Source organism: Cucurbita moschata, unplaced genomic scaffold, assembly GCF_002738365.1.
Source record: "Cucurbita moschata cultivar Rifu unplaced genomic scaffold, Cmos_1.0 Cmo_Scf00011, whole genome shotgun sequence".
Classification (NCBI taxonomy): Eukaryota; Viridiplantae; Streptophyta; class Magnoliopsida; order Cucurbitales; family Cucurbitaceae; genus Cucurbita; species Cucurbita moschata.
This window is the reverse complement of record NW_019268527.1, coordinates 4,756,400-4,778,273: the sequence shown is the minus strand read 5'-3', so window position 1 is coordinate 4,778,273 and position 21,874 is coordinate 4,756,400. Positions and strand designations below refer to the sequence as shown.

At 38.8% G+C, this 21,874-nt stretch overlaps 6 protein-coding genes across 10 annotated transcripts; 3 read left to right on the top strand and 3 right to left on the bottom strand.

Annotated features, from left to right (window-relative positions):
• Positions 1–606: 606 nt before the first annotated feature.
• LOC111449345 (protein NRT1/ PTR FAMILY 2.13-like) lies at positions 607–2,743 on the bottom strand. Its single transcript, XM_023089196.1, has 4 exons — positions 2,596–2,743; positions 2,308–2,525; positions 1,650–2,215; positions 607–1,578 (listed from the first exon to the last, which is right to left on the bottom strand). The coding sequence occupies exons 1-4, from the start codon at positions 2,741–2,743 to the stop codon at positions 717–719; spliced, it is 1,794 nt and encodes a 597-aa protein (XP_022944964.1). The 3' UTR covers positions 607–716.
• Positions 2,744–5,663: 2,920 nt separating this feature from the next.
• Positions 5,664–9,582, top strand: LOC111449347 (protein PTST homolog 2, chloroplastic-like). 3 transcript variants are annotated; one of them, XM_023089200.1, is made up of 10 exons: positions 5,664–5,848; positions 5,982–6,558; positions 6,689–6,781; positions 7,018–7,138; positions 7,516–7,711; positions 7,781–7,992; positions 8,243–8,388; positions 8,461–8,608; positions 9,090–9,158; positions 9,237–9,582. In XM_023089200.1, the coding sequence occupies exons 2-10, from the start codon at positions 6,005–6,007 to the stop codon at positions 9,330–9,332; spliced, it is 1,635 nt and encodes a 544-aa protein (XP_022944968.1). In that variant the 5' UTR covers positions 5,664–5,848; positions 5,982–6,004; the 3' UTR covers positions 9,333–9,582. The 3 variants fall into 3 exon arrangements, with proteins under 3 accessions (XP_022944968.1, XP_022944966.1, XP_022944969.1); XM_023089198.1 differs by having other exon boundaries at positions 5,664–6,558; XM_023089201.1 differs by lacking the exon at positions 6,689–6,781 and having other exon boundaries at positions 5,664–6,558.
• On the bottom strand, positions 9,550–12,457 carry LOC111449348 (ultraviolet-B receptor UVR8). 2 transcript variants are annotated; one of them, XM_023089202.1, is made up of 8 exons: positions 12,047–12,457; positions 11,782–11,934; positions 11,543–11,701; positions 10,696–10,860; positions 10,474–10,605; positions 10,295–10,381; positions 9,923–10,012; positions 9,550–9,843 (listed from the first exon to the last, which is right to left on the bottom strand). In XM_023089202.1, the coding sequence occupies exons 1-8, from the start codon at positions 12,225–12,227 to the stop codon at positions 9,644–9,646; spliced, it is 1,167 nt and encodes a 388-aa protein (XP_022944970.1). In that variant the 5' UTR covers positions 12,228–12,457; the 3' UTR covers positions 9,550–9,643. The 2 variants fall into 2 exon arrangements, with proteins under 2 accessions (XP_022944970.1, XP_022944971.1); XM_023089203.1 differs by lacking the exon at positions 11,543–11,701.
• An 82-nt stretch (positions 12,458–12,539) lies between these two features.
• Positions 12,540–18,155, top strand: LOC111449349. Of its 2 annotated transcripts, none has more exons than XM_023089205.1 (3): positions 12,540–13,304; positions 14,556–14,978; positions 17,618–17,823. In XM_023089205.1, exons 1-2 carry the CDS (start codon positions 12,772–12,774, stop codon positions 14,971–14,973), a joined length of 951 nt encoding a protein of 316 aa, XP_022944973.1. In that variant the 5' UTR covers positions 12,540–12,771; the 3' UTR covers positions 14,974–14,978; positions 17,618–17,823. The 2 variants fall into 2 exon arrangements, with proteins under 2 accessions (XP_022944973.1, XP_022944972.1); XM_023089204.1 differs by lacking the exon at positions 17,618–17,823 and adding an exon at positions 17,883–18,155 and having other exon boundaries at positions 12,541–13,304.
• Positions 17,721–18,567, bottom strand: LOC111449350 (homeobox-leucine zipper protein HAT5-like). The gene is made up of 2 exons (XM_023089206.1): positions 18,061–18,567; positions 17,721–17,996 (listed from the first exon to the last, which is right to left on the bottom strand). The coding sequence occupies exons 1-2, from the start codon at positions 18,451–18,453 to the stop codon at positions 17,754–17,756; spliced, it is 636 nt and encodes a 211-aa protein (XP_022944974.1). The 5' UTR covers positions 18,454–18,567; the 3' UTR covers positions 17,721–17,753.
• A 1,141-nt stretch (positions 18,568–19,708) lies between these two features.
• On the top strand, positions 19,709–21,809 carry LOC111449343 (putative pentatricopeptide repeat-containing protein At5g40405). Its single transcript, XM_023089195.1, has one exon. The coding sequence runs from the start codon at positions 19,895–19,897 to the stop codon at positions 21,740–21,742; it is 1,848 nt and encodes a 615-aa protein (XP_022944963.1). The 5' UTR covers positions 19,709–19,894; the 3' UTR covers positions 21,743–21,809.
• Positions 21,810–21,874: the final 65 nt, after the last annotated feature.

The window sequence follows — 21,874 nt, the reverse complement described above, 5'->3', positions numbered from 1 at the left end:
AAATTAAATATATTAATAAAAACTTAAAATTTAAGAGAAAATAAGTTTTTATCTAAAATTAATAAGAAATTATTTTAAATTATTTTTTAAGATATTATCCAAACTTTTTAAAATATTTTTTATAATAATAAAATAACATTTATTTATTTACTTTTGTTTGATTCTTCTCTACCTGTTGCCGACCTTCCCACCAATACAGTGGTTGAATTTAACACTCATATATATTTATTTATTTATTATTATTATTTAATACAAATTTTCAGATCCAATGAACCCTTCTTTGATTGGAACTCACAATTGGATTTTTTTCTAATTTCAAGAAAACTATTAATACATATATATATATAAATATAATTATGAATTATACTCTATTTTGATTAATAAGTCAAAAATTTATAGAATGGAAGTCGGGACACCTTTTTATAAATATTATTATTGTCTAATAATGTTTATAGTTGTGTTCCAAGTACTTCGAACCATAAAGAAAATTACTCGACACATTTAAAGTGCTTCGAAAGATATCACCAACATGAACAACTAGTATTCAAAAAAAAGGCCTAAAGCCGATCATAGGGAAATGGGAAGCTTCATCCTAAAGTCGTTGTAATCAGATCTCAGTGTCGAGTAATCTCTAAATTGAACTATACTAAATAGTTGTCCATTATTAATTCCGCTCTACTAAGCTACAAATCACACAATTTTCTTAGTTTAAAGAGTCACACCTCCAGCTTTTTATCAGAGCTCGCAAGCTCAAAATCAAGTTCGGAGTTGGATTCTTTACCCTTGTAACGGTAATTCTTAGCACAGTAAAGAAAAAGGAAGAAGTTAAAGAACGCCGTCGCTGCAACGATGTAGTAGAAGTAATCCAATCTACCTTTGTTCAGATCATCCGCCAACCAATCGGTCCGCCCATCGCCGCCGGTGGTTCCATGCACAAATAAAACCAGAGCAGTGCTAACATAGCTCGACAACGCAATCGAACAGGACGACAGAGCATTACCCATCGTCCTCATATGCTCTGGAAATTCCTTATTGAAAAACTCGATTTGCCCAATTATATTAAATGCCTCGCAGAGACCCATAAGGAAGAATTGTGGTGTCAGCCAGAATACCGACATGGAACCGCCGCCGGCATTGGCTTGATTTCTTCGAGCCATCTCGATTAAGCCGGCGATGACCATGGAGAGAACGGCGAAGAGTATGCCGACGGCCATTCGTTGGAGCTGGGTAATGCCGTTTTGGTGGTGGGTGAATTTGCGAAGGAAGGGGACGAGGAATCGGTCGTAGATGGGGACGAAGAGAGTGATGGTGAGGAAGGAAATGACGATGATTGACGCCGGTGGGATATGGAAATTGGGTCCGATGCGGCGGTCCATTAGCAGAGCTTGGGAGATCGAGAAAGTCGCCTGTTGAAGCATTGGAGTCAGGCTGAGAATTCCGGTAACCCAAATCGGAGCAACTCTGATCAAGCATTTGAATTCCTCAACTTGTTGGATTGTGCTTAGATTCCATTTGTTTGTTCTTTTTCCATCTGGGTTTAGCTCCTTCTCCATAACAACGGCGGCCTTGTTCAAGAATCTGTAAAACCTCGTACAAATCAGAACAGGGTATAGAAACAGAGAGAAACAGAGACAGAGAACAGAGGTGACCTGAATTGGTCGGTGAGAGGAAGCTTTGAGAGGACAACAGAGCCAGGCTCCAATGGAGGGTCATAGAAAGCTGTCCGGTGGTTCGTTTCAAGAGAAGGAAGCTCAACCTTCCGCTTCCTATAGGCGGCGACGGCGACTTGAACCAAGCCGGTAAACACGCTTCCCTCAGGCTTAATAAACACATAAACATGAGTACCCATGAAGAACAGAACGATGGAACAGAACATAAGCGCCGTGGGGATGCCATACCCCAAAACCCAGCTAACAGAGTCTTGAATATACACCACGATCGTCAAAGTAACCACCAAAACCACGTTGAACGTGGCGTAATACCAATTATAAAAACTGGCTATTCCTTTCCTCCCTGCGTCCGTCGTCGGGTCAAATTGATCGACGCCGAACGGAATACTACACGGCCGGATTCCGCCGCTGCCGATTGATACCACACAAAGACTCATTATTAAGAATCCCATTTGGAACGGCGTTGGCCCCTCGCATTTCCCTCCACCGCACGCCGGCGGATGTAGCGCCGGCAACCACGCCGTCAAAGTCATCGACGCCATCCCCTGTTATGGCCAGGAATAACACAATTCAAGTATTATCTCATATAAAACACCAAAATTTGAAATCCCATTTCAAAATAAAGAGAGAGGATTACGAAAAGAGAGAAAACGGATGCAACGGCGATGGTCCAGTAGCGACCGACATACGCATCGGAGAGAAAGGCGCCGAGAAGCGGCAAGAAATTGGTAACGCCGGTCCATACGTTGATCAAAGTGGTGGCGGAAACTTGATCCATGTGATACACTTTGATCAAATACACCATGAAGTTGGCTATCAATCCCATTGAAGCCAGCCGTTCAAACGTTTCATTTCCTGTAAAATAAGCAGAACGTTAAGAGAGAACCCTCCAGCCCCATAAAGAAACCCAAGCAATTGTAGCTACCAAGGATGTAGGGCATGCTCTTCCATCCGCCCGGCTTTCTTCCAGAGCTCCGCTGTGCTGAAATGGATAGTTTGGGACTGTCATCGTCGGTCAAGCAACGTAACTTGGTGGGAGAGCTTGCAGCCTTGCTATGCCCTTCAACCTCCATTTCTTCCCCCTCTCTCGTTTGCTCTTCTTTCTTGGGTGTGGCTTAATTTATATAGAAGGTTGCATCTAACGGTGATATCACTTGGTCAACACAAATTTTCAAGACACATGCAGTGTTCGATCCTGCCCAGGATGAGCGTGGGCGGTATACTTAACGCAGGCAAGTCAAACGGAAAGTGGTGTTTCCAGTAGCGAACAGGTGAGTAACGCGTAAGAACCTGTCCTTGTGAGGAGAACAACAGCTGGAAACGGCGGCCAATACCCTTTACGCTGAAGAGCAAAAGGAGGAATTTGTCCTAGGAGAGACTCGCGTCTCATTAGCTTACAATTGTACTTGCTTTTACCCACACCAAGGAACCACAATGGATCGTTCTTTTTCTTCCAATTAGTGAAGCAGGAGTCGTTTTCCCTTAAAGTCTTCAGTGACACCGAAGGTCTACCTCCTTTAGTAGCTCGACTCCATCAATGAGTTTTTCAACACCGAATTTTAAAGTTGATAAGATTGAATTACCGTATAATAAGTTAAGTAGTAACTTTTTTACTTATCATATTTTCATGATCACTCTCGTTAATTCATGTAGTTCTACTTTGTTCGAGTGTCACATCAGTATTTATTTTTAAACGATGTAGAGTCTATTAATATTAAATAAATATTTATAACGATAAAGATATAACATGAACGAGAATATGATGCTACAAATACTCGCATATATATATATATATATATATATATATACTAAATTACTAATTATCCTTTTGTGAATTGAAGCATGGATTATTGTTGGTAATTTTTAACTATAAAAATAAAATAGGAAAATAGAAAAAAAAAAAAAAAGATAATATAATAATACAAACAAATGGAGAAATACAAAGAAAAGAGAGATTGCGGTGTACGTTAGAGAGAAGAGAACCCAACCACGTATCAAACAAGCCCCTCCCCTACCACGTGGATATACAATCAAATCCCGGATTTTTTTCTTTAAAAAAATATACAAATATATTTTAAAATATTTTTATTTTTAGAGAAATAATTAAAAATCACCATAATTTAATCAATTAGCGTCTCCATCTTATTAATATCAAACTTGTTCTTCTCTACCAACATATAATATTTAACAAAATTAATTATTATTACGTTTTTTTTAATTTAATATATTTTTGAATTAGTTGTTCATCAAAATCGACTGGACCGAGTATCGTGTATCATATGTGTTTAGAATATAGAATAACAATTAGGGGATAAAAATTTGTAGTTTATAATTCGTCGTATTATAAATAATTTATTTTTGTAAGTTTCCTTATTTCATAATATACGAAAGTTGCCAAATTTAAAATATTTTAAAATGTATAATTTAATATACAATTAATAAAAACGTGAAAAAAAATTTATAGTTTAATTCCTATAATTTTAAAATTTAAAATTAATTCCAAAAATATAAGATAAAATTTAAACTTTTAATAATGAAACTAAATTTGTTATTTCATAATACACCTAACAGATATTTGTTCCCAACAGCACAAATTGGTCAATTAGGATAGCTATGTGCTTTATTTTATAAATTTATTTATATTTTATTTAATTGATTAGGGAATCAAAACAAAAACATCTTAATAATTATTAACCATTTTTTTTTATTACAGAAGAAACAAAATATATATTTGGTATACCTATTTTTATCTCTCTCAAATTTGAAATTAGAACAATCAATTTTTTTTTTAAATACTATATTTAAAACCATTATATGTTTTAAAATAATATATATATATAAAAGTAAATAAATATATATTTTTTTGTTTGCATCTTCCCCGTCGACGAGTCGAACAATTTATTTTATTTTATTTTTTTAATTCTAAGAAAAATTAAAATATTTTATATTTCGTAAATCTTTTGTTTTTTTAGATTGGAACTTTCGAAAGTTTATATCTATATATATATATATATTCTAATTAAGGTAAAAAATGTTTATTTGATCTTTTGCCATATGTTAATTGATTTAAGGTATATCTCAGCCTTTATTTATTATTATTATAATTATTTGTCCTCATCCTATGTTGAGATTTAAATATTTATATAATATTGTAATTATTAAACCGTTAATATTACGAATAATTGAATGGTTCAATGAGACGATAGATAGATAGTCATAGTAATTAGAGTCGTAGTGAGAGCATGTATAAACTAAGCACAATCGATGGATGGAGATAGCTAGACAACGAGAGCGAGAGAAAAAATAGAATGACTTTATTGCTTTTCATAATCTAATTTTATGTTTGTATCATTTTAATTTATTTTTACAATACCAACAAAGTTGATCGATTTGGTGACAAAGTTACGAGTCTATTAAAAAATATTTAAAAAACCCGCCATCATCCAACACCTTTCATCGAACAAGGTTTAAGGCATGACTCTGATACCATGTTAGATAAACACGACTCTCTATAATGGTATGATATTATCTACTTTGAGCATACCCATGATCATTCCCTAAATTAGCCCACCGATGTTGGACTTTCATTCAACACCTCCCCTTAATCGAACAAAGTTTAGGGTTTGACTCTGATATCACGTTAGACGAACACGACTCTCCACAGTGGTATGATATTATCCACTTTGATCATAAGCTCTCATGGTTCTGCTTTGAGTTTCCCTAAAACGCCTCACACTAATGAAGATAGTATTTATTGATTATAAACCCACGATCATTTCCTAAGTTAGCAGATGTGGGACTTTCATTCCACCCGTCTAGTTTATGATTTTTGATTTTCTTTTTTTAAAAGTAAATGATGTTAATGTTATTTTAAAAATTTAATGTTGGAATATATATTTTTTTAAGATAATTTAGGCATATTTTTATTAACTTTAGCATATTTTTATATTATTTTTAATGATCTTTATAACCTTTTAAACCGCTGGAATCTCACTCACCGGTGAAGGTCACAGCCACAAGGCTGCTGCTTGATTTATCGAACAACTTTCTCGTGAACCAGTGAACCACCACCGCGGTTCTTGTTTCTTCTCCGTCTTTTACCAACCCCCAATTCGATGTAACATATAAATGAAGCCTCCACCAATTACCTTCCCCGCGCCCGAGATTGCCCCTTCAACGTAAGGTTATCTCATTGCTGCGTTTAATTAATGTGGTTTGCATTTCCCACTGGTTTTGTTCGGTTGCTTCGAGAACTGTGTCGAGCCCTTCTTTGTTCTGTCGCCTACTTTTTCTCTTCTCCTTGCGCTCCAGGTGTTCGACGAAATGCCTGAGCCATGCTCCTTTTCACCAACGTATTACCCACTTCTTATTTCTTCCCCACACCGTTTGGATGTTTGAGCCCTGGCGTTTTTCCCTCCATTGTCTTCGTTTCGAGATGCGGCGGGATGGCTGCGACAGAGAGGAGGTGTTCGCTCTTGTCTTCAAAGGGTATGTTTTATGGTTGTTCTGGGTTTGTAAGGAGGTGCAAAGATTTGGATAGGGAAGGGAATTTTGCATTGGAGGCAGAGATATTGGAGTTTATGGAAAGTTCAAGAAACCCAGAAGCGTTTCCGAGCAAGAAAGACTTGATTGAGGCCGGCAGGGAGGATTTAGTGGATGCTATAGTCAAGAAAGGTGGTTGGCTTTGTCTCGGATGGAATTTGAACGACGAAGAAGATGGGGGTATTGAACAGCTCTATCTCGAGGATCGGGAATCTATCTTGGCCACTCATTGGGATAGTTTTGGTGAATTCAATAGTTTCAAGAGTGATGAAAGACAAAGATTTGCTACAGATGTTTCTCCCATTGCTTCTTCTTCGACATCATCTTCCTTCACCAGCCGATCACAGTGAGGATTCCATTATGACATCTTAGTTTATTTCTGCTTCATTTGAAATCACTACTTATAAAAATAACTATTTCCGAATAACGTGCGTGAAAAGGCCATTGGCTTGAAATTTGTTCCTAGCAATCTTCAGGGTGTGTTACAGCATGCCAATGAAAGGAACCCTGAATTTTTACGACAACAAGATGTTGTGTCAGGATGTGAACGACACAAACTTTACTAACAGGTTCATTTAACATGGTTGCCAACGAGCCATCAACCTTAATGTCATTGTCTCATGGAGAAAATTTTAGATGTTTTCTTCATGTTTGAGAAAATGAAGCAAAATAACTTCAAATTTGGGTACCTTAATAATCATTTTAACTGCAGAACATTAATCGAGCTTTCCTCGTTGTGTCATGTTTTGGCTGCTATCAACAATATTTGCAATGGTGATTAGTCTACATGCTTTCATTTTCACAGAGAAACTGTTGTTGAGCACGAGTCTGGGATTGAGGGTATGCTGAATCGATTGGAAAGAGAAAGAAATGTGACGTTCGGGACTGGTAAAAATTGTTTGCATCCTGAAACAACAGTAAAGGAGGTAAGGATGCTCCGGTAATTCAATAAACTGAGTTTTCCAATCTGGGCTAGGTTGTTGTCCGTGTTTAAAGTGTAATTAGAGATTGATTAGAACAGTTTTCATTTCCATAATTCCTGTAGATATAATTTCTCTCATATTAGTAAGTACTCGTTCAAGTAATTTCTTCTGTCTCGAAGATAATTATCGTTAGACTAACCAAGGTAAAAGATATACCTTTGAATTTGATGCAGGATGTCTTTCCCATTGGGTTGTCATAATTAGCCGTGCTTGTGCTATGATTTATTTTTCATTTTTCAACTTTGAAATCGTTACATGTATAATTCTCTTGTAAGAATTGTAAAAGGATGAAACTTGTGTTGCTTCTTGCATGGTAAAAGACAGTTGCTGACCTACAAGAAATCCCTATCAGCACGCCACTGAGTGCCAAAGAAGGCAAGTGGAACAATTTGGGGAGTTATCTTAGTAAGAATTCTTCTCCTGTACAAATTAATGGTCAAGGAGGCTCGGTTAGTTCTGAGGTGCAGGGAACTTGGAGCACATTCAAGACAGACCTTCCAGACGGAGATTTTAAAGGTTTTTCATTTATTCAAGGGTTGCTTTGGGATATAAGAGTTCACATTGACCGACTTTTTATATGTACAGGTTCAGAAATGGCTTTGAGCGAGGGAAGGAGCAGGGAAGTATTGGATGTCCTGAGATATGAAACATTAGGATCTAGAGGGGATCCTACCAATTCTAACTCTGGCGAGGAAGAAATGAGTCACAATCAAATACAACGTCACATTCAGAACTTGCAGTTGGAGCTCTCATCCGTAATCGGCTCATTGAGATCTAATTCATTTGCGTCTGAGAAGGTTTAGTCTGCAACTTGATTTTGTTGTCAAATGAACTGTGACGATCTGCATGTCTTTGATTGAAATGGATGAAATTGATTTATTTCATTTCCTATCATGGAACTGGAGAAGGATCTGAATAAAGTAAAAGATGCTAACTAGTCTAATAGTGTTGATAAAAACGATGAATATCTCTTTGATTGTTGGGCAATAATGTTAAATACGTTAAAATATTGAACCTGCATGTTTATGGTGCTATCATGATCATTAGGGTCAAAGTAAATCTTCTGATGATTTGCTGGAGCTTTCGGATGCTTTTGAGTTTCAAGAAAATGAGATCCTAAATGCCAAGGACAAGCTACGGTCTATACGGGCAAAGATAGCCGTGGTCGAAGGGAAGATGGCACTGACAATTATGTATGGGAAACTTGTGCTTTGCGTAGTGATTTGTTCTATCTATAGAGTATCAATGACTTTCTGTCTTTACAGTGATGCACAAAAGGTGGTAGAAGAGAAACAAAAGAGGATCAATTGTGCCCGCAGAGCTTTGCAATTTCTTCGCACTGCCTGCGTGGTCTGGCCTAATTCTGCAGCAGAGGTTCTCTTAGTAGGATCATTTGATGGTTGGTCAACCCAGGTAAAAAAATTCTTCCTATTTGATTACTTTGCTTGCTTTGATGGTTGAAATACTTGGGGAGGACATGGATTGGTTTCTGTCTATTTCCTATAGAATGTACTGCTTGCTTGCCTGCCTATTGATTGGGGAGGAGAGCAAAAATTCTTTATAAGGACGTGGAAATCTCTCCCCAGCAGACATGTTTTAAAAACCTTGAGGGGAGCCCCGAGAGGGAAAACCCAAAGAGAACAATATCTGCTATTAGTGGGCTTAGGCTTAGGCTGTTACAATTACACTGTAGGTATCATTACGTCAACAGCCTGCATTTTCTAATAGTTAGATGCTACACAAGTTCGATAGTAGGAACAGTAGTATGAAGTGTTGTTAAGGATGTTCATCTGCAAATCGCATTACTGAATAACTCTACAGTTTTATGAGGTTTTATTCATTCATCTCTTGTAGTCTTACTCATATTTAACAACAGCTTATTCTCATTCTGCAGAGGAAGATGGAAAGGTCCAGTACAGGCGTTTTCTCTTTGTTCCTGAAGCTGTATCCTGGAAAATACGAGGTTGGTTGTTCTTTGGAGGTTCTATTCACATAATTCATGCTTTTGAACCATAATCTTACAGTTTTCCATGATATTCAGATAAAATTCATTGTTGATGGCCAGTGGAAGATTGATCCGTTACGCCCAATTGTTCGCAGCGATGGATACGAGAATAATCTACTGATCGTCACGTAGCACACCAGGCTGTTTATATTCTTTTTCTTGCCTAGCCCGAAGAGCCGGGTGCCTCAACTACCCCTTCTTTTGTAGCGTTTTCGTACGAATTATACATGTATTTCTTTCTACTTCCGACATCCAGTTTAGGTTTCTTCCTGTCTCCCCCACGTATTTGCATTTCTCGCTGATGTAAAAATATAGGTAAAATAGATAACAATTACTTCCCCGGAATCAGTTAGCTCAATATAATCGTTGATGTTTTATTTCAGCCTGTGATGGTGAAATGTAATATTCCATTAGCAGTTAAAATCATACAATGACAGGCAGTTTCAATTGGTGAGCTTTGCAGCCGCATGGGGCGTTGTAATGGCAACAGTAAAGCCGCTGCCAGAATAAACTTTGACGTCGAAAGCAGCACTCTCAAGTTTGCGGCGCAGAGTAACTGTTTGTGGGTTGGTGTGGTCACATGTGTCTCCCAAACCCAGCTGACCATGCTCCCCCCAACCCCATGTCTTTACAGCTCCATCCTCTGCCATCAATAAGATTTAGACATGTGAGTAGGGCGAACCTAAATGGTTTTAACCAACAACTTTGGAAAACCATCATGCCTGTAACGACTGCAGAATGCTCGGCCCCGGCTGCAATGTCCAAGATTTTTATTCCACAGACTGCTCGGAAATTGTCTTCCTCTGTAGCACCTGATATACAATGAGAATCCCATATCAAGTGGTAATCAGCAAGTAACTCATCCAAGGATTAGAATCGTTTCCTCTAGGATCACCGAGTTTGTGGATGACAAGTGGAGGAGAGCGATTTATAAGTGTGTGGAAACCTTTAAAAGTCTTGAGGGAGAAGTTTGAAAGGGAAAGTCTAAAGAGGTCAATATTTGCTAGTGGTGAACTTGGACCGTTATGCAAGGTTAATTTGCAATTCTAAGATGGGTTTCTTAATGAATCAAATAGACAAGTTAATTCGATTACCGGGCAGAGAATTCGTGACATTGAGCCTTTCAGAATCGCTCAAGGTTCCGTGATGTTTGCCACCAAGCATATAAAGTTCCCCTTCATCTGTTCAAGATAGCCATGGTTGCCACTTAACAAGTAGAAGGTCATCATCACATATACATAATCCAAATAAGACGTGAACTGAATGTCAATACCAGTTAAAACTAATGCATGGTTCCATCCAAGAGCAACTTTCCTGAACGACAATGGTGAAGGTAGATATTGAGGAGAAAATGCGTCCGAATTCGTTCCGAATCCTCGTCCCCACGTAAAGAGACGCCCATCAGCTAAAGTAATAGCCAATACAGAACGAAGAGATGGGAAATTAACAGGGGTTAGGCAGAATGTTCTTAACAGACTCTGTAAATGTAACTTACTGGACAACGCAGCACTGTGATCTCCAGCTGCAGCTATGCCAACTATTTCAGCAGCTTCCAATTCTGAAGACAGAACGGGAAGATTAACAGATTGAATCTTGTTGGAGATGCCCAATTGACCTCGCTTCCCAGCTCCAAATCCATAAACTTGAGCACCACAACAACCTGCGTCATCAAATTTTGAATCAAAGACTTAGAAAGCTATCAACGAACGTTGAAGCTATTCATCATTGTTTCCTAAGAAGCCAACAGATTCGACCTCTACAGCTTGGATTAATAATTTCATCTGATGAATGAAAAGGAGAGGCAAAACATACAAAAATGATTCCCAACCCCAGATAGTAATTACAATGGAACTTCTACTTGACCTAAAGTCACTATTGTATATCTATCATGGACACTAGACCCCGAAGGAGGATACATTGGGGGATTTCACATCAATTGGCGAAAGGAACGAGTGCAAGGAGGCTGAGTCCCAAAGGGGATGGGCATGAGACAGTGTGCCAGCAAGGACACTAGGCCTCGAAGGGGGTGGATTGAGGGGTCCCACATCGATTGAAGAAGAGAATGAGTGCCAAAAAGGACGCTGGACCCCGAAGGAGGTGGATTGTAAGATCCCACATCGGTTGGGGAGGAGAACGAAACATTCCATGTAAGAGTGTGGAAACTGTCCTTAGCATACATGTTTTATAACATCGAGGAGAAGTCTAGAAGAGAAAGCTCTAAAGAGGACAATATTAGCTTACGGTGGGTGGGTTTGTGCGGTTACAGAGATTCAAGGAAACCAATCTTCACACTGAAACATTACATTACAATGATGATTATGTTGGTACATACTTTTCAATACCTTTCACCAATGCAAGCGAGTGGCGCATCCCACATGCAATCTGATCAACATGTTTATCAGAGAAAAACAAGAGTTCATCAGGGAAGCAACGTGACTGGAAATCCCCATGCCCTAACTGCCCAAATGAGCCATCCCCACAACTATAAACCTTTCCCTCATCTACAACAGAAAACCACAAAAATGAAAACAACATGTTGTAAACCAAGCTTTCACAAGGAAGGAACCAACAATAAGCCAACCTGAAACAAACCCAGAATGGCTCCATCCCGCGGAGACATGGGTTATGAAGCAGCCTTCCAACCCCACCACTGGCTTAGGTTCTAAGCTGCTCACCATGTCCCCTAGCCCCAACTGCCCTGAATTTCCTCTTCCCCATGTAAGCACCCCTCCTCCTTACAAAACATAAGCACCCAGTTGAATTACCACCAAACTGAAAACCTTAATGAACTCATAGAAATTTGCATTAAGGCCAACAAAAGGATGGGAAAGAAGAGAATCCGATACCAGCAGTCAAAGCGATGACATGAGCGCCGCCGCAGGACACGGATGAGACGACGGCGCCAGAGGAGAGTGACGCAATCCGGAGGAGTTGAGGGAGGGTCTCATCCTCGAGTCGCCCGGTGCCCAGCTGCCCGTCGGTTCCTGCCCCCCAACTCCATATCTCTTGCTCGCCGTCGTCTTCCATTGATCTGGACTGTCGTTTTTCTTCAAGTAACTTTCTCCGATTGGGTTGTCCGCCGGTGCACTGAGGAGTTTCGCCGACGTCTAAGAAACACGAACTTTTCTTGGATCGGACACCCGAGTTCGCCACTGAATTCTTTCCGTGTTGAAGCTTGATCTAAATTACAGTGACCGCAGCCAATAGCAAACCCTTTTCAATAAAGAATGTTTCTAAAATATCGATAAATAATGGTTTAAGCTAATGAACATAGATTTCTCCTTCATAGTTCAAATAAAAGTACAATTAATAATAATAATAATAATAATTAGGTCACTCAACCAAAAAATATCACATAAATTTTTTGTTTTTCCAACTCTCCTCTTTATTGGGTAAAATCGTAGCAAGAACTCTGCTTGAACCCTTATGATCGGCATCGGATAAATCTCCTCTAAACCCCCTTCCATTATCATCCTCTGAATCGATTTCCAATGCCACAATCCCACTTGGCAGAAGAGGGATTTTCTGTAAGAATTTAGCCCCAGACGTGTTCTTCAGCTTCCGGTAAGGAATGGCTACTTCTTTAGTGTTGACTTCACCATTAATGTCGGCTTTTTCCGCGAGAAAGACCCTTATCTCGCTAAATCTCAATCGACCCTCCATTAGTCAGGGCAACCAATCTCTCCCTAGGTCGAGTTCATGTATAAACATTCGCCATTTCAACTGTTTTAATCCTGTTTTCTCGACTTCTCGGTTGTCTTGTACTGTCACTCGATGTTCATCGAATGAGTTTCTGGAAGTTGATGACATTTTGCCCTCTTTTGAGGAGAAGCCAGTTAAAGTTCTGCTGTTGGTTCTGTTTTGGGCTTCTTTATCCCTTGCTTGGTTTGCTGCTTCTGGGGATGCCAAAGCTGCTGTTGACTCTATCAGAGCTTCGAATTTTGGTCTAAAGATCGCCAGTGCATTGCAGAGCTCAGGCTGGCCTGCTGAGGCGATAGTATTTGCCCTCGCTACGCTTCCTGTTGTTGAGCTCCGTGGGGCGATCCCTGTTGGCTACTGGATGCAGCTAAAGCCTGTAGCTCTGACTGTTCTATCCGTTCTCGGGTGAGATTTAAATTTTTATGTCAGAAAACTCATTTCCTTGATTCTACATGTTCTACAAATTTCTTCTCATGGGCATCAACGTTTTAGTGTGAATAGATTACTACAAGTTCATGCTTGATTGGTATTACATATATAAGTGGGCGTTTATGTCTTGAAGAATAGAAGGCAAGTTCATATTATCGTTCTAGCCATTACACAAGATGTAGAGATTTCAAACCTCAGTGTGTTCATGGAGACACAAGCCTCCTATGAATCAAAGTAGGCCTAAATCTTGAAGCACAATTTAAACGTTGATGGATGTTTGAAGTGAACTTTAAAATGGTTCTTGAGTTCTTCGACCAGTGATCATCTGAGGAATTTCTTCCATCGTTTATGTTAAACTCTTCTGCATGAGTGAATCTTAAAATCTGATTACCTGAAATAAATAATCTGTTTCTACATGACATTCCTTTATTTTCACTTTTTTTAGTTGGAGCTTCTTGTTTGAGATATTTTGTTTTCGTATAGATTGGTCTAGAGGTTGTAGCTCTGTGGTCAAGGAGCTCTTACTTCATCTGCCTTTCATGAAAATGGATGTTTTTGTATTAGCCACGTTGACCGCTAGCAGATATTATCCTCTTTACGCTTTCCCTTTTGGGCTTCCCCTCAAGGTGTTTAAAACGCTTCTGTTGGGAGAGTTTCCACACCTTTATAAATAATGCTTTGTTCTCCTCCCTAACTGATGTGGGAACTTACAGTCCACCCCCCTTCGGGGTCCAGCGTCCTCACTGGCACTCGTTCTCTTCTCCAATCGATGTGGGACCCCTCAATCCACCCCTTTCTGGGCCCAACGTTCTTTTTGGCACACCGCCTTGTGTCCCACTCCCCTTTGGGTCTCAGCCTCCTCGCTGACACATCACTCGGTGTCTGATTCTGATACCATTTGTAATGGCCTAAACCCACCGCTAGCATATATTGTCTTCTTTGGGCTTTTCCTTTCGAGTTTTCCTTCGAGGTTTTTATAACCCGCCTGTTAGGGAGAGGTCTCCACACCCATATAAAAAATGCTTTGTTCTCCTCTCCAACCAACCTGCCAAAGTTGGTTTGATTTTGTCGGGTCTTTCGGATAAAAGGAATGATAGAATTTTGAGTACTTTTGGTGATTATCCTTTTAAGTCTTATTTGCTTGATTGAAGCTCGTACCCCTTGTATTCTTTAATTTGTTTAAGTTTGTTTTTCCACTCATAATACTTTGTGGGATTCAAATTGCAGGAACATGGTTCCTGTGCCCTTCATCATACTCTATTTAAAGAAATTAGCAACTTTCCTTGCGGGAAGGAATGCTACTGCCTCTCAGTTCCTTGATATGTTATTCAAGAGGGCCAAAGCGAAGGCTGCACCTGTTGAAGAGTTTCAATGGCTGGGTCTAATGCTATTCGTGGCTGTGCCTTTCCCTGGAACAGGAGCTTGGACTGGTGCCATTATAGCTTCCATCCTAGACATGCCATTCTGGTCAGGCCTTTCTGCAAATTTCTTTGGTGTTGTATTGGCAGGGCTTTTGGTGAACTTGTTGGTGAATCTTGGTCTTAAGGAGGCTGTTTTCACTGGAGTGATTCTTTTCATTATATCGACTTTCATGTGGAGCATTCTTCGACTGATTCAAAAAGCTTTCAACAAAGGAATTAAATGAACAAGGTTAGTATTTCTATGTCTAGTGACAATCAACAATGTCCTGTTTGATCTTACTCTGATTCATCTTGACTTAGATTTTTTAGTTTAAGTTTGTTTTGTGAACACTGTTTAGAAGAGAAAATGTAGGCAAACGACTTTCATTTGTCTTACTGAGCTGATAAATGCTGTGTAAATGCTGTTCTTATGATTGTTTGCCAAGTGTAGAATAGCGAATCTTGTTTCTTTACCTGTGAGTGTTAGGAATCACGACTCTCGACAATGGTATAATATTGTCCACTTTGAGCATAAGCTCTCATGGCTTTGCTTTGGGCTTTCCAAAAGGCCTCGGGGTTTCTTGCTTATAAACTCATGATCATCCTCTTAATTAGCCAATATGGGATTCCATCTCAACCATCCTCAATAGTAAGTATGAGCAATATAGTTGTGCTCGGAAGATTGCAAAATCATGCTCAAATGTGTGGTCTAGTTTGATTTGCCGTAGAGCATAACAAAAATGGGCAAGAAAATGAACCACCGAACTGGGCAGTGTGCCAGCGAGGATTCTAGTTCCCCAAGGGGGTGGATAGTGAGATCCCACATTTGTTGAAGAGGGAAATGAAACATTCCTTATAAGGGTGTGTAAACCTCTCCATATCATAGGTGTTTTAAAACCTTTAGGGGAAACCCGAAAGAGAAACCTCAAAGAGGACAATATTTGCTAGCAGTGGGTTTGGGCCGTTACTGTTATGATATTGTCCACTTCAAAGAAGACAATATTTACTAGCGGTGGGCTTGGGTCATTACCGTTATGATATTATCCACTTTGAGCATAAGCTCTTATGACTTTACTTTTAGTTTCTCCAAAAAACCTCGTACCAACGAATATAGTGTTCTTTACTTATAAATCCATGATTTTCTTCTTAATTAGTCAACGTGAGACTACTACTCTCGTTAATCCTCAATGGAGCATGTGCAAGTCCCTATCTTATTACGATAAGAGTTGTAAGATGGTTTAATCATCGTCCTTATTGGATTTCACTGTAGGATATTTGAATTATCTCGTTCACACATGAATTCTTTATTATAATTAAGAACGGCTATCATTGACAGATTAAAGCTTTTAAAACAAAGAAGACCACACAAACTTAAGAACATAGACAGACATGGAACGTTTCATTAATTCAACCGTTGATGTAAGAATCAATCAAACATCATAAACAAAGTCAGCTGGCTATACTGCGTCCAGTTTCTGGCAGAAAATGGAAACAGCACACTAACTCATTTTGATACGCAAAACCCCATCTCCTATACGTTGACTCGAAATTAAAAACAAAAAAACAAAACAAAAAACCAAACCATTGAAAGTTGGACACCAACGTTATCAATTGATTGAGATTGACCAAACAGCCAATTCACATGTGCCAAATGCGGCAGCCTCCATTCCTATAGTGAAGATCTTCAAATCCCATTTTTTTTTGCCAAGTGTCTTCGGTGAATCCCACGTGCATAATCTTTTAATCCTAACAATAACTCAAATTCTTCTTCCTTTTCACATTGCTGCCTGCCATTAAAGCATAGATCTATTGTGTTCTTATTATTTGACTTTAGCTTAACTCAAATAATCCAAACGCCCATCTTCTCTTCAACCGACGTGGGATCTCACAATCCACCTCTCTTGAGGACCCAACATCTTTGCTAACACACCGGTCGGTGTCTGGCTCTGAAACCATGTGTAACAGTCCAAATCCACCACCGTTAGTAGATATTGTCTGCTTTAGCCCGTTACATATGACAATTGGAGATGTTTCCAGATCCTTACAAGAAATGTTTCGTTTCCTTCTCCAACTAATGTGAGATTTCACAATCCATCTCTTTAGGAGCTAGCACAACGCCCGGTGTTTGACTAAGTTAACCCTCTCTTTCATGGACGGTGATGGCTCATTCAATCAGATTAAGGAACTGTTTTGGAAGTTCATTGCAGAGACAAAAACGCTAATATCAGACTCAAAAGGTATTGGGATGCCCCAAAAGCCATTTTGGCTTGTTCAATATCTTCTGGTACTCAAACTGGACTTTCCACCTGCTGTGAAAAGACAGCACCACTAGCAACGTGAAACATTAAGCTCATCAATTAGTCGACCCAACCGTCGGCGGATATTGTCCTCTTTTACTTTCTGTTTGCTTCTCCTCAAGATTTTTGAAACGTTTAAGTAAATGAGAGGTTTCTACACCCCTATAAGAAATGTTTCAATCTCCTCTCCAACCGATGTAGGATCTTACAATCCACCCCTTTGGGGGCCAACGTCCTCGCTAGAACACCACTCGGTGTCTAGCTTTGATATCATTTTGTAACAGATATTATCCTGTTTGAACTTTCACTTTAAGAGCCTCTTCTAAAAGTTTTAAAACGTGTATCTTAGGGAGAGATTTCTACACTCTTATAAGGAATGCTTACCCGGATGTAAGATCTCACAGTCTTAGAGAACCGGCATTTGGAATTCTTATGGTTTCTTAACTTCATGGATTGGAAACAAACCATTCAAATTCTCAATTCCAATCAGAAAGTTAAGTTCTTTACTGTTCATCAATCTGGGTTTGCAAAAGCATTTGCACTGTGGAATGCTTTGTGTAAAAGGTTACTTTTTTCTTCTGTCCACTTGCAGAGCATCTTCTTCGTTACTTCACTGTCAAAACTGATTTTTTTTGCCGGTTATGAAGCAGACAGAGTGAAGATCATCACTCAAAACGACACTAAATAAAGCGATATTCATCACTTTCAATCTTTTATTATCAAACAGTTCACTGAGAATCATACTTGAAATCAATAAGACCAGAAGCACAAATATCAAACGAATCCATGAATTCATTAGCTGAAAGTTCATCTTCTAGCTTCCCCAAGTAGCCTAATTCATCTTCTTCATCTTGCAGGAAGCTTTCCCCAAGTAGCTCTGTAACTGATGAATCCATGGCTTCAAGTTCATCTGGTTCAAAGGGGTTCTTCATCTTCTCAATGGCAGCCCATTTTTCTCTTAGTTCATCAACCTATTACAAAAATCAGTAGTTTTAGAGAAAACCCATTACAGATCTGGAAGTTTGAATGCCATACCTCTGTTTTCAGTTCTTGATTCAGCTTAACAAGACTGTCAAACTCATTCTTGAGGTTTTGATATTGAGAATTCAAAGAATCATAATCAAACACAATTTTCTTGGTCTTGGATCGAGCCCTTCGATTCTGGAACCAAACCGCAACTTGGCGAGGCCGCAAGCCAATCTCCTCTGCAATTTGAAGCTTCCTGTCATGTTCGAGCTTGTTGTGAACATCAAAGCTGGTCTCGAGCAGCCGAAGTTGATCCGGTGTGAGCCTTCTTTTCTTTTCCATGGAAGAGAAGGAATTGGGGCTGGAAAGAGAAGGGGGAGTATCAGAATTCATAACTGGGAAATGGGTGCATCCGGGATTGTCAAATGGAGAAGGTTTCTTGGTTGAAGAAATGAAGAACATGCAAATGCTAAAGAAACTTGCGACAAAAAAAATTGGTGGGGAGGGAGAGAGGTAGGGAGATATTTGTCTTTTCGCAACGTTTAAAATACACACTAAATCACAAATTTAGTCTTGAAAATTTAATTTTTTTTATATATTAAAAAAAGTTTAATATTAGACATAAAATTAAAAAATTAAAAAACTACTTTTTAGATTTATTAAATACAAAATTGAAAATTTAAATTTTAGGATGAAATTTTTTATTTAATAATTATATAAATTTAATTTTAAAGTTTAGGGTATATATGGGTCAGGCTCGAAAAGTGTACGAGGATTATTGGGAGTGAGCTAGGGAATGATCATGGGTTTATAAGTGAGTAATACTATCTCCCTTTTTGTGAACTTCAAAGTAAAGCTACGAGAGTTATCGTACTATCGTGGAGATCCGTGATTCCTAACAAAAAGGTCGCAGAGTTCTTCATTTTTTTAATATTTCTTAAAAAAAATACTCATTTTCGGTTACATTAATAATTAAAATTTAATCAAACTTAAATATCAAACATTTCTAATCACACCACGTTACTAACAATTTAAAAATTTTAAAAGTATGGTCGAGTTGGGAATCCTATTTTTGGGTTGGTCGGATTGACCCAATAAAAAAAAGTTCAATCAAATTATTATTTTTTTGTTCGGTATTCCAAGAATTCAACTCAACCCAAAACGAAAGAAAATCAAACTCAATACAACATTTATAGTTTAAGTCATATAAATACGTTTATCTCGGTTATATTTGTATTAAAGTTTTAAATTTAGAAACGTATCACTTGAACCATTCCATAATTTGGATCTGATACGAATAAAGATATTATCCCTTATTTATGTTGGACGAAGATGATTGATGAAATGGATAAAGGATACTAAATTTGTAATATATTTATTTTGATATGTTATGATGAATGTAGGGGGTGGGTCCCCAACAAAGAAATCTAGTGGTAGTTCATTAATATATTGAATTTGTTAAAGCAGCAATTTGCAAAACCCATGGGCCCATCAACTTAATTAATAGACCCTAATATGAGCCCAAGGGCCCACCTTTCTTTTACTTATTTTATTTAATAATATATATATATATATATATATTATTAATATCATCTGATTTTATAACTTTAATTTGATATAAAATATAAACCTTACATAATTTAATCTAAAATTGTTATAAATTTTAAAACACTATATAATATATATATATATAGTGTTGTGTTGTGTTGTGCCAACATTTTGAAACTAAATCTCGACGGCGGCAAACGTGTCGGTGGCACCCTTTTGGCATCGTCGCTCCCCGGCTGAGGATTCAAACCACTGGTTCTTTCGGTGTTGTTTTCGCTTTGCTCGCACTGTAAAGAAGAATTGGACGATTCTGATTGTTGCATTTGAACTCTTGATTCTGCTTTGATTAGTACTTATGAGCACTTTAAGAAACATCGCCAAGCATCCAACGATTACTTTGATCGATTCCTTCACTACGCTCAAAGAGCTTAAGCAAATCCATACCCAATTGCTCATTAATGGCCTTTTGAATGATCGCCAACATTTAGGCCAATTTGTTGCTTCCATTGCTCTTAAAAACCCCACCAATTTGGTATATTCTAATCAAATTTTGGATCAATGTGCCGACCCAACGTTGTTTACCTTAAACTCTATGATCAGAGCCTACTCCAAAAGCCCAACCCCACATAAAAGCTTTCAGTTTTACAACAGAATTCTCCAATCCAATGATGTTATGTCACCGGATAATTACACTTTCAATTTTTTGGTTCGCACTAGCGCTCAGTTATCTGCTTGCGAAGCAGGTCGAACTGTTCATGGTGCACTTTTCAAACATGGGTTTGAATTTGACCCACATGTTCAAAGTGGGTTGATCTTTATGTATGCTGAAATGGGTTGCTTGAATTCATGCTATCGTGTGTTTGAATCAGTTCAGAATCCGGATGTAGTTTGTCAGACGGCCATGGTGAGCGCTTGCGCCAAATGTGGGGATACTGACTATGCACGACAACTGTTCGACGAAATGCCTCAGAGAGACTCTATATCATGGAATGCTATGATTGCTGGCTATACACAGAGGGGGCAATCAAGGGAAGCTTTAAATCTGTTTAAGCTAATGCAAATGGATGGTGTCAAGGTCAATGAGGTGTCTATGGTTTCTGTTTTAACAGCCTGCACTCACTTGGGTGCACTAGACCAAGGAAGATGGGCACATGCTTATATAGAGAGGAACAAGATTCGGATGACTGTCACTTTAGGTACTGCACTTGTTGATATGTATTTCAAATGTGGAAATGTTGATAAGGCCATGGAGGTTTTCTTGCAAATGAATGAAAAGAACGTATATACCTGGAGTAGTGCCATAGGTGGGCTTGCCATGAATGGCTATGGCGAGAAGTGCCTTGAACTGTTTTCCCTTATGAAACGTGAAGGAATTGCCCCTAATGAAATCACATTCATTTCTGTTATAAGAGGTTGTAGCGTAGTCGGATTGGTGGATGAAGGCCGTTTGCATTTCGACTCGATGAAGAGTGACTATGATATCAAACCGCAGCTCGAGCACTACGGTTGCATGGTTGATTTGTATGGTCGTGCTGGGCGATTAGACGAGGCTCTAAACTTCATAAACACCATGCCGATTAAGCCACACGCTGGTGCATGGGGAGCGTTGCTGAATGCCTGTAGAATGTACAAGAATATGGAGTTGGGTGAGGTTGCCTCAAGGAAACTGGTAGAACTCGAAGCCAAGAATCACGGTGCCTACGTGCTGTTATCGAACATATACGCCGACACAAAGAACTGGGAAAGGGTAAGTAATGTGCGACAGTCCATGATAGCAGAATGCGTGAGCAAGCCCCCCGGTTGCAGCGTTATGGAGGTGAATGGAGAAGTTCATGAATTCTTCGTAGGTGATAAGTCCCACCCGAGTTACAAAGCCATCGAAAGGATGTGGGGAGAGATTTCTAAGCGGCTGAAGTTAGCAGGGTACGTTGCAAACACGAACCCTGTTATGTTTGATGTAGAAGAAGAAGAAAAAGAAGATGCTCTGTGTAAACACAGTGAGAAGATGGCCATTGCATTTGGATTGATGAGTGTGGAGGAGGGGTTGCCCATTAGAGTTGTGAAGAACCTCAGAGTTTGTTGGGATTGCCATGATGTAACGAAGATGATATCTAAGCTTTTTAACAGGGAAATTATCATGAGAGATAGGAATAGATTTCACCATTTTAGAGATGGTGAGTGTTCTTGCAAGGATTTTTGGTGAAATTAGTCACTCCTAAACTTTATTTTCACCATATTCAGTACTTTATTATGCTCTTTCTTTTAATAATTGGGTTGGGCTCAAAAGCTCTTTGAAATCATCGATATTGATTTGAGAGAGGAACAACGATAGCGA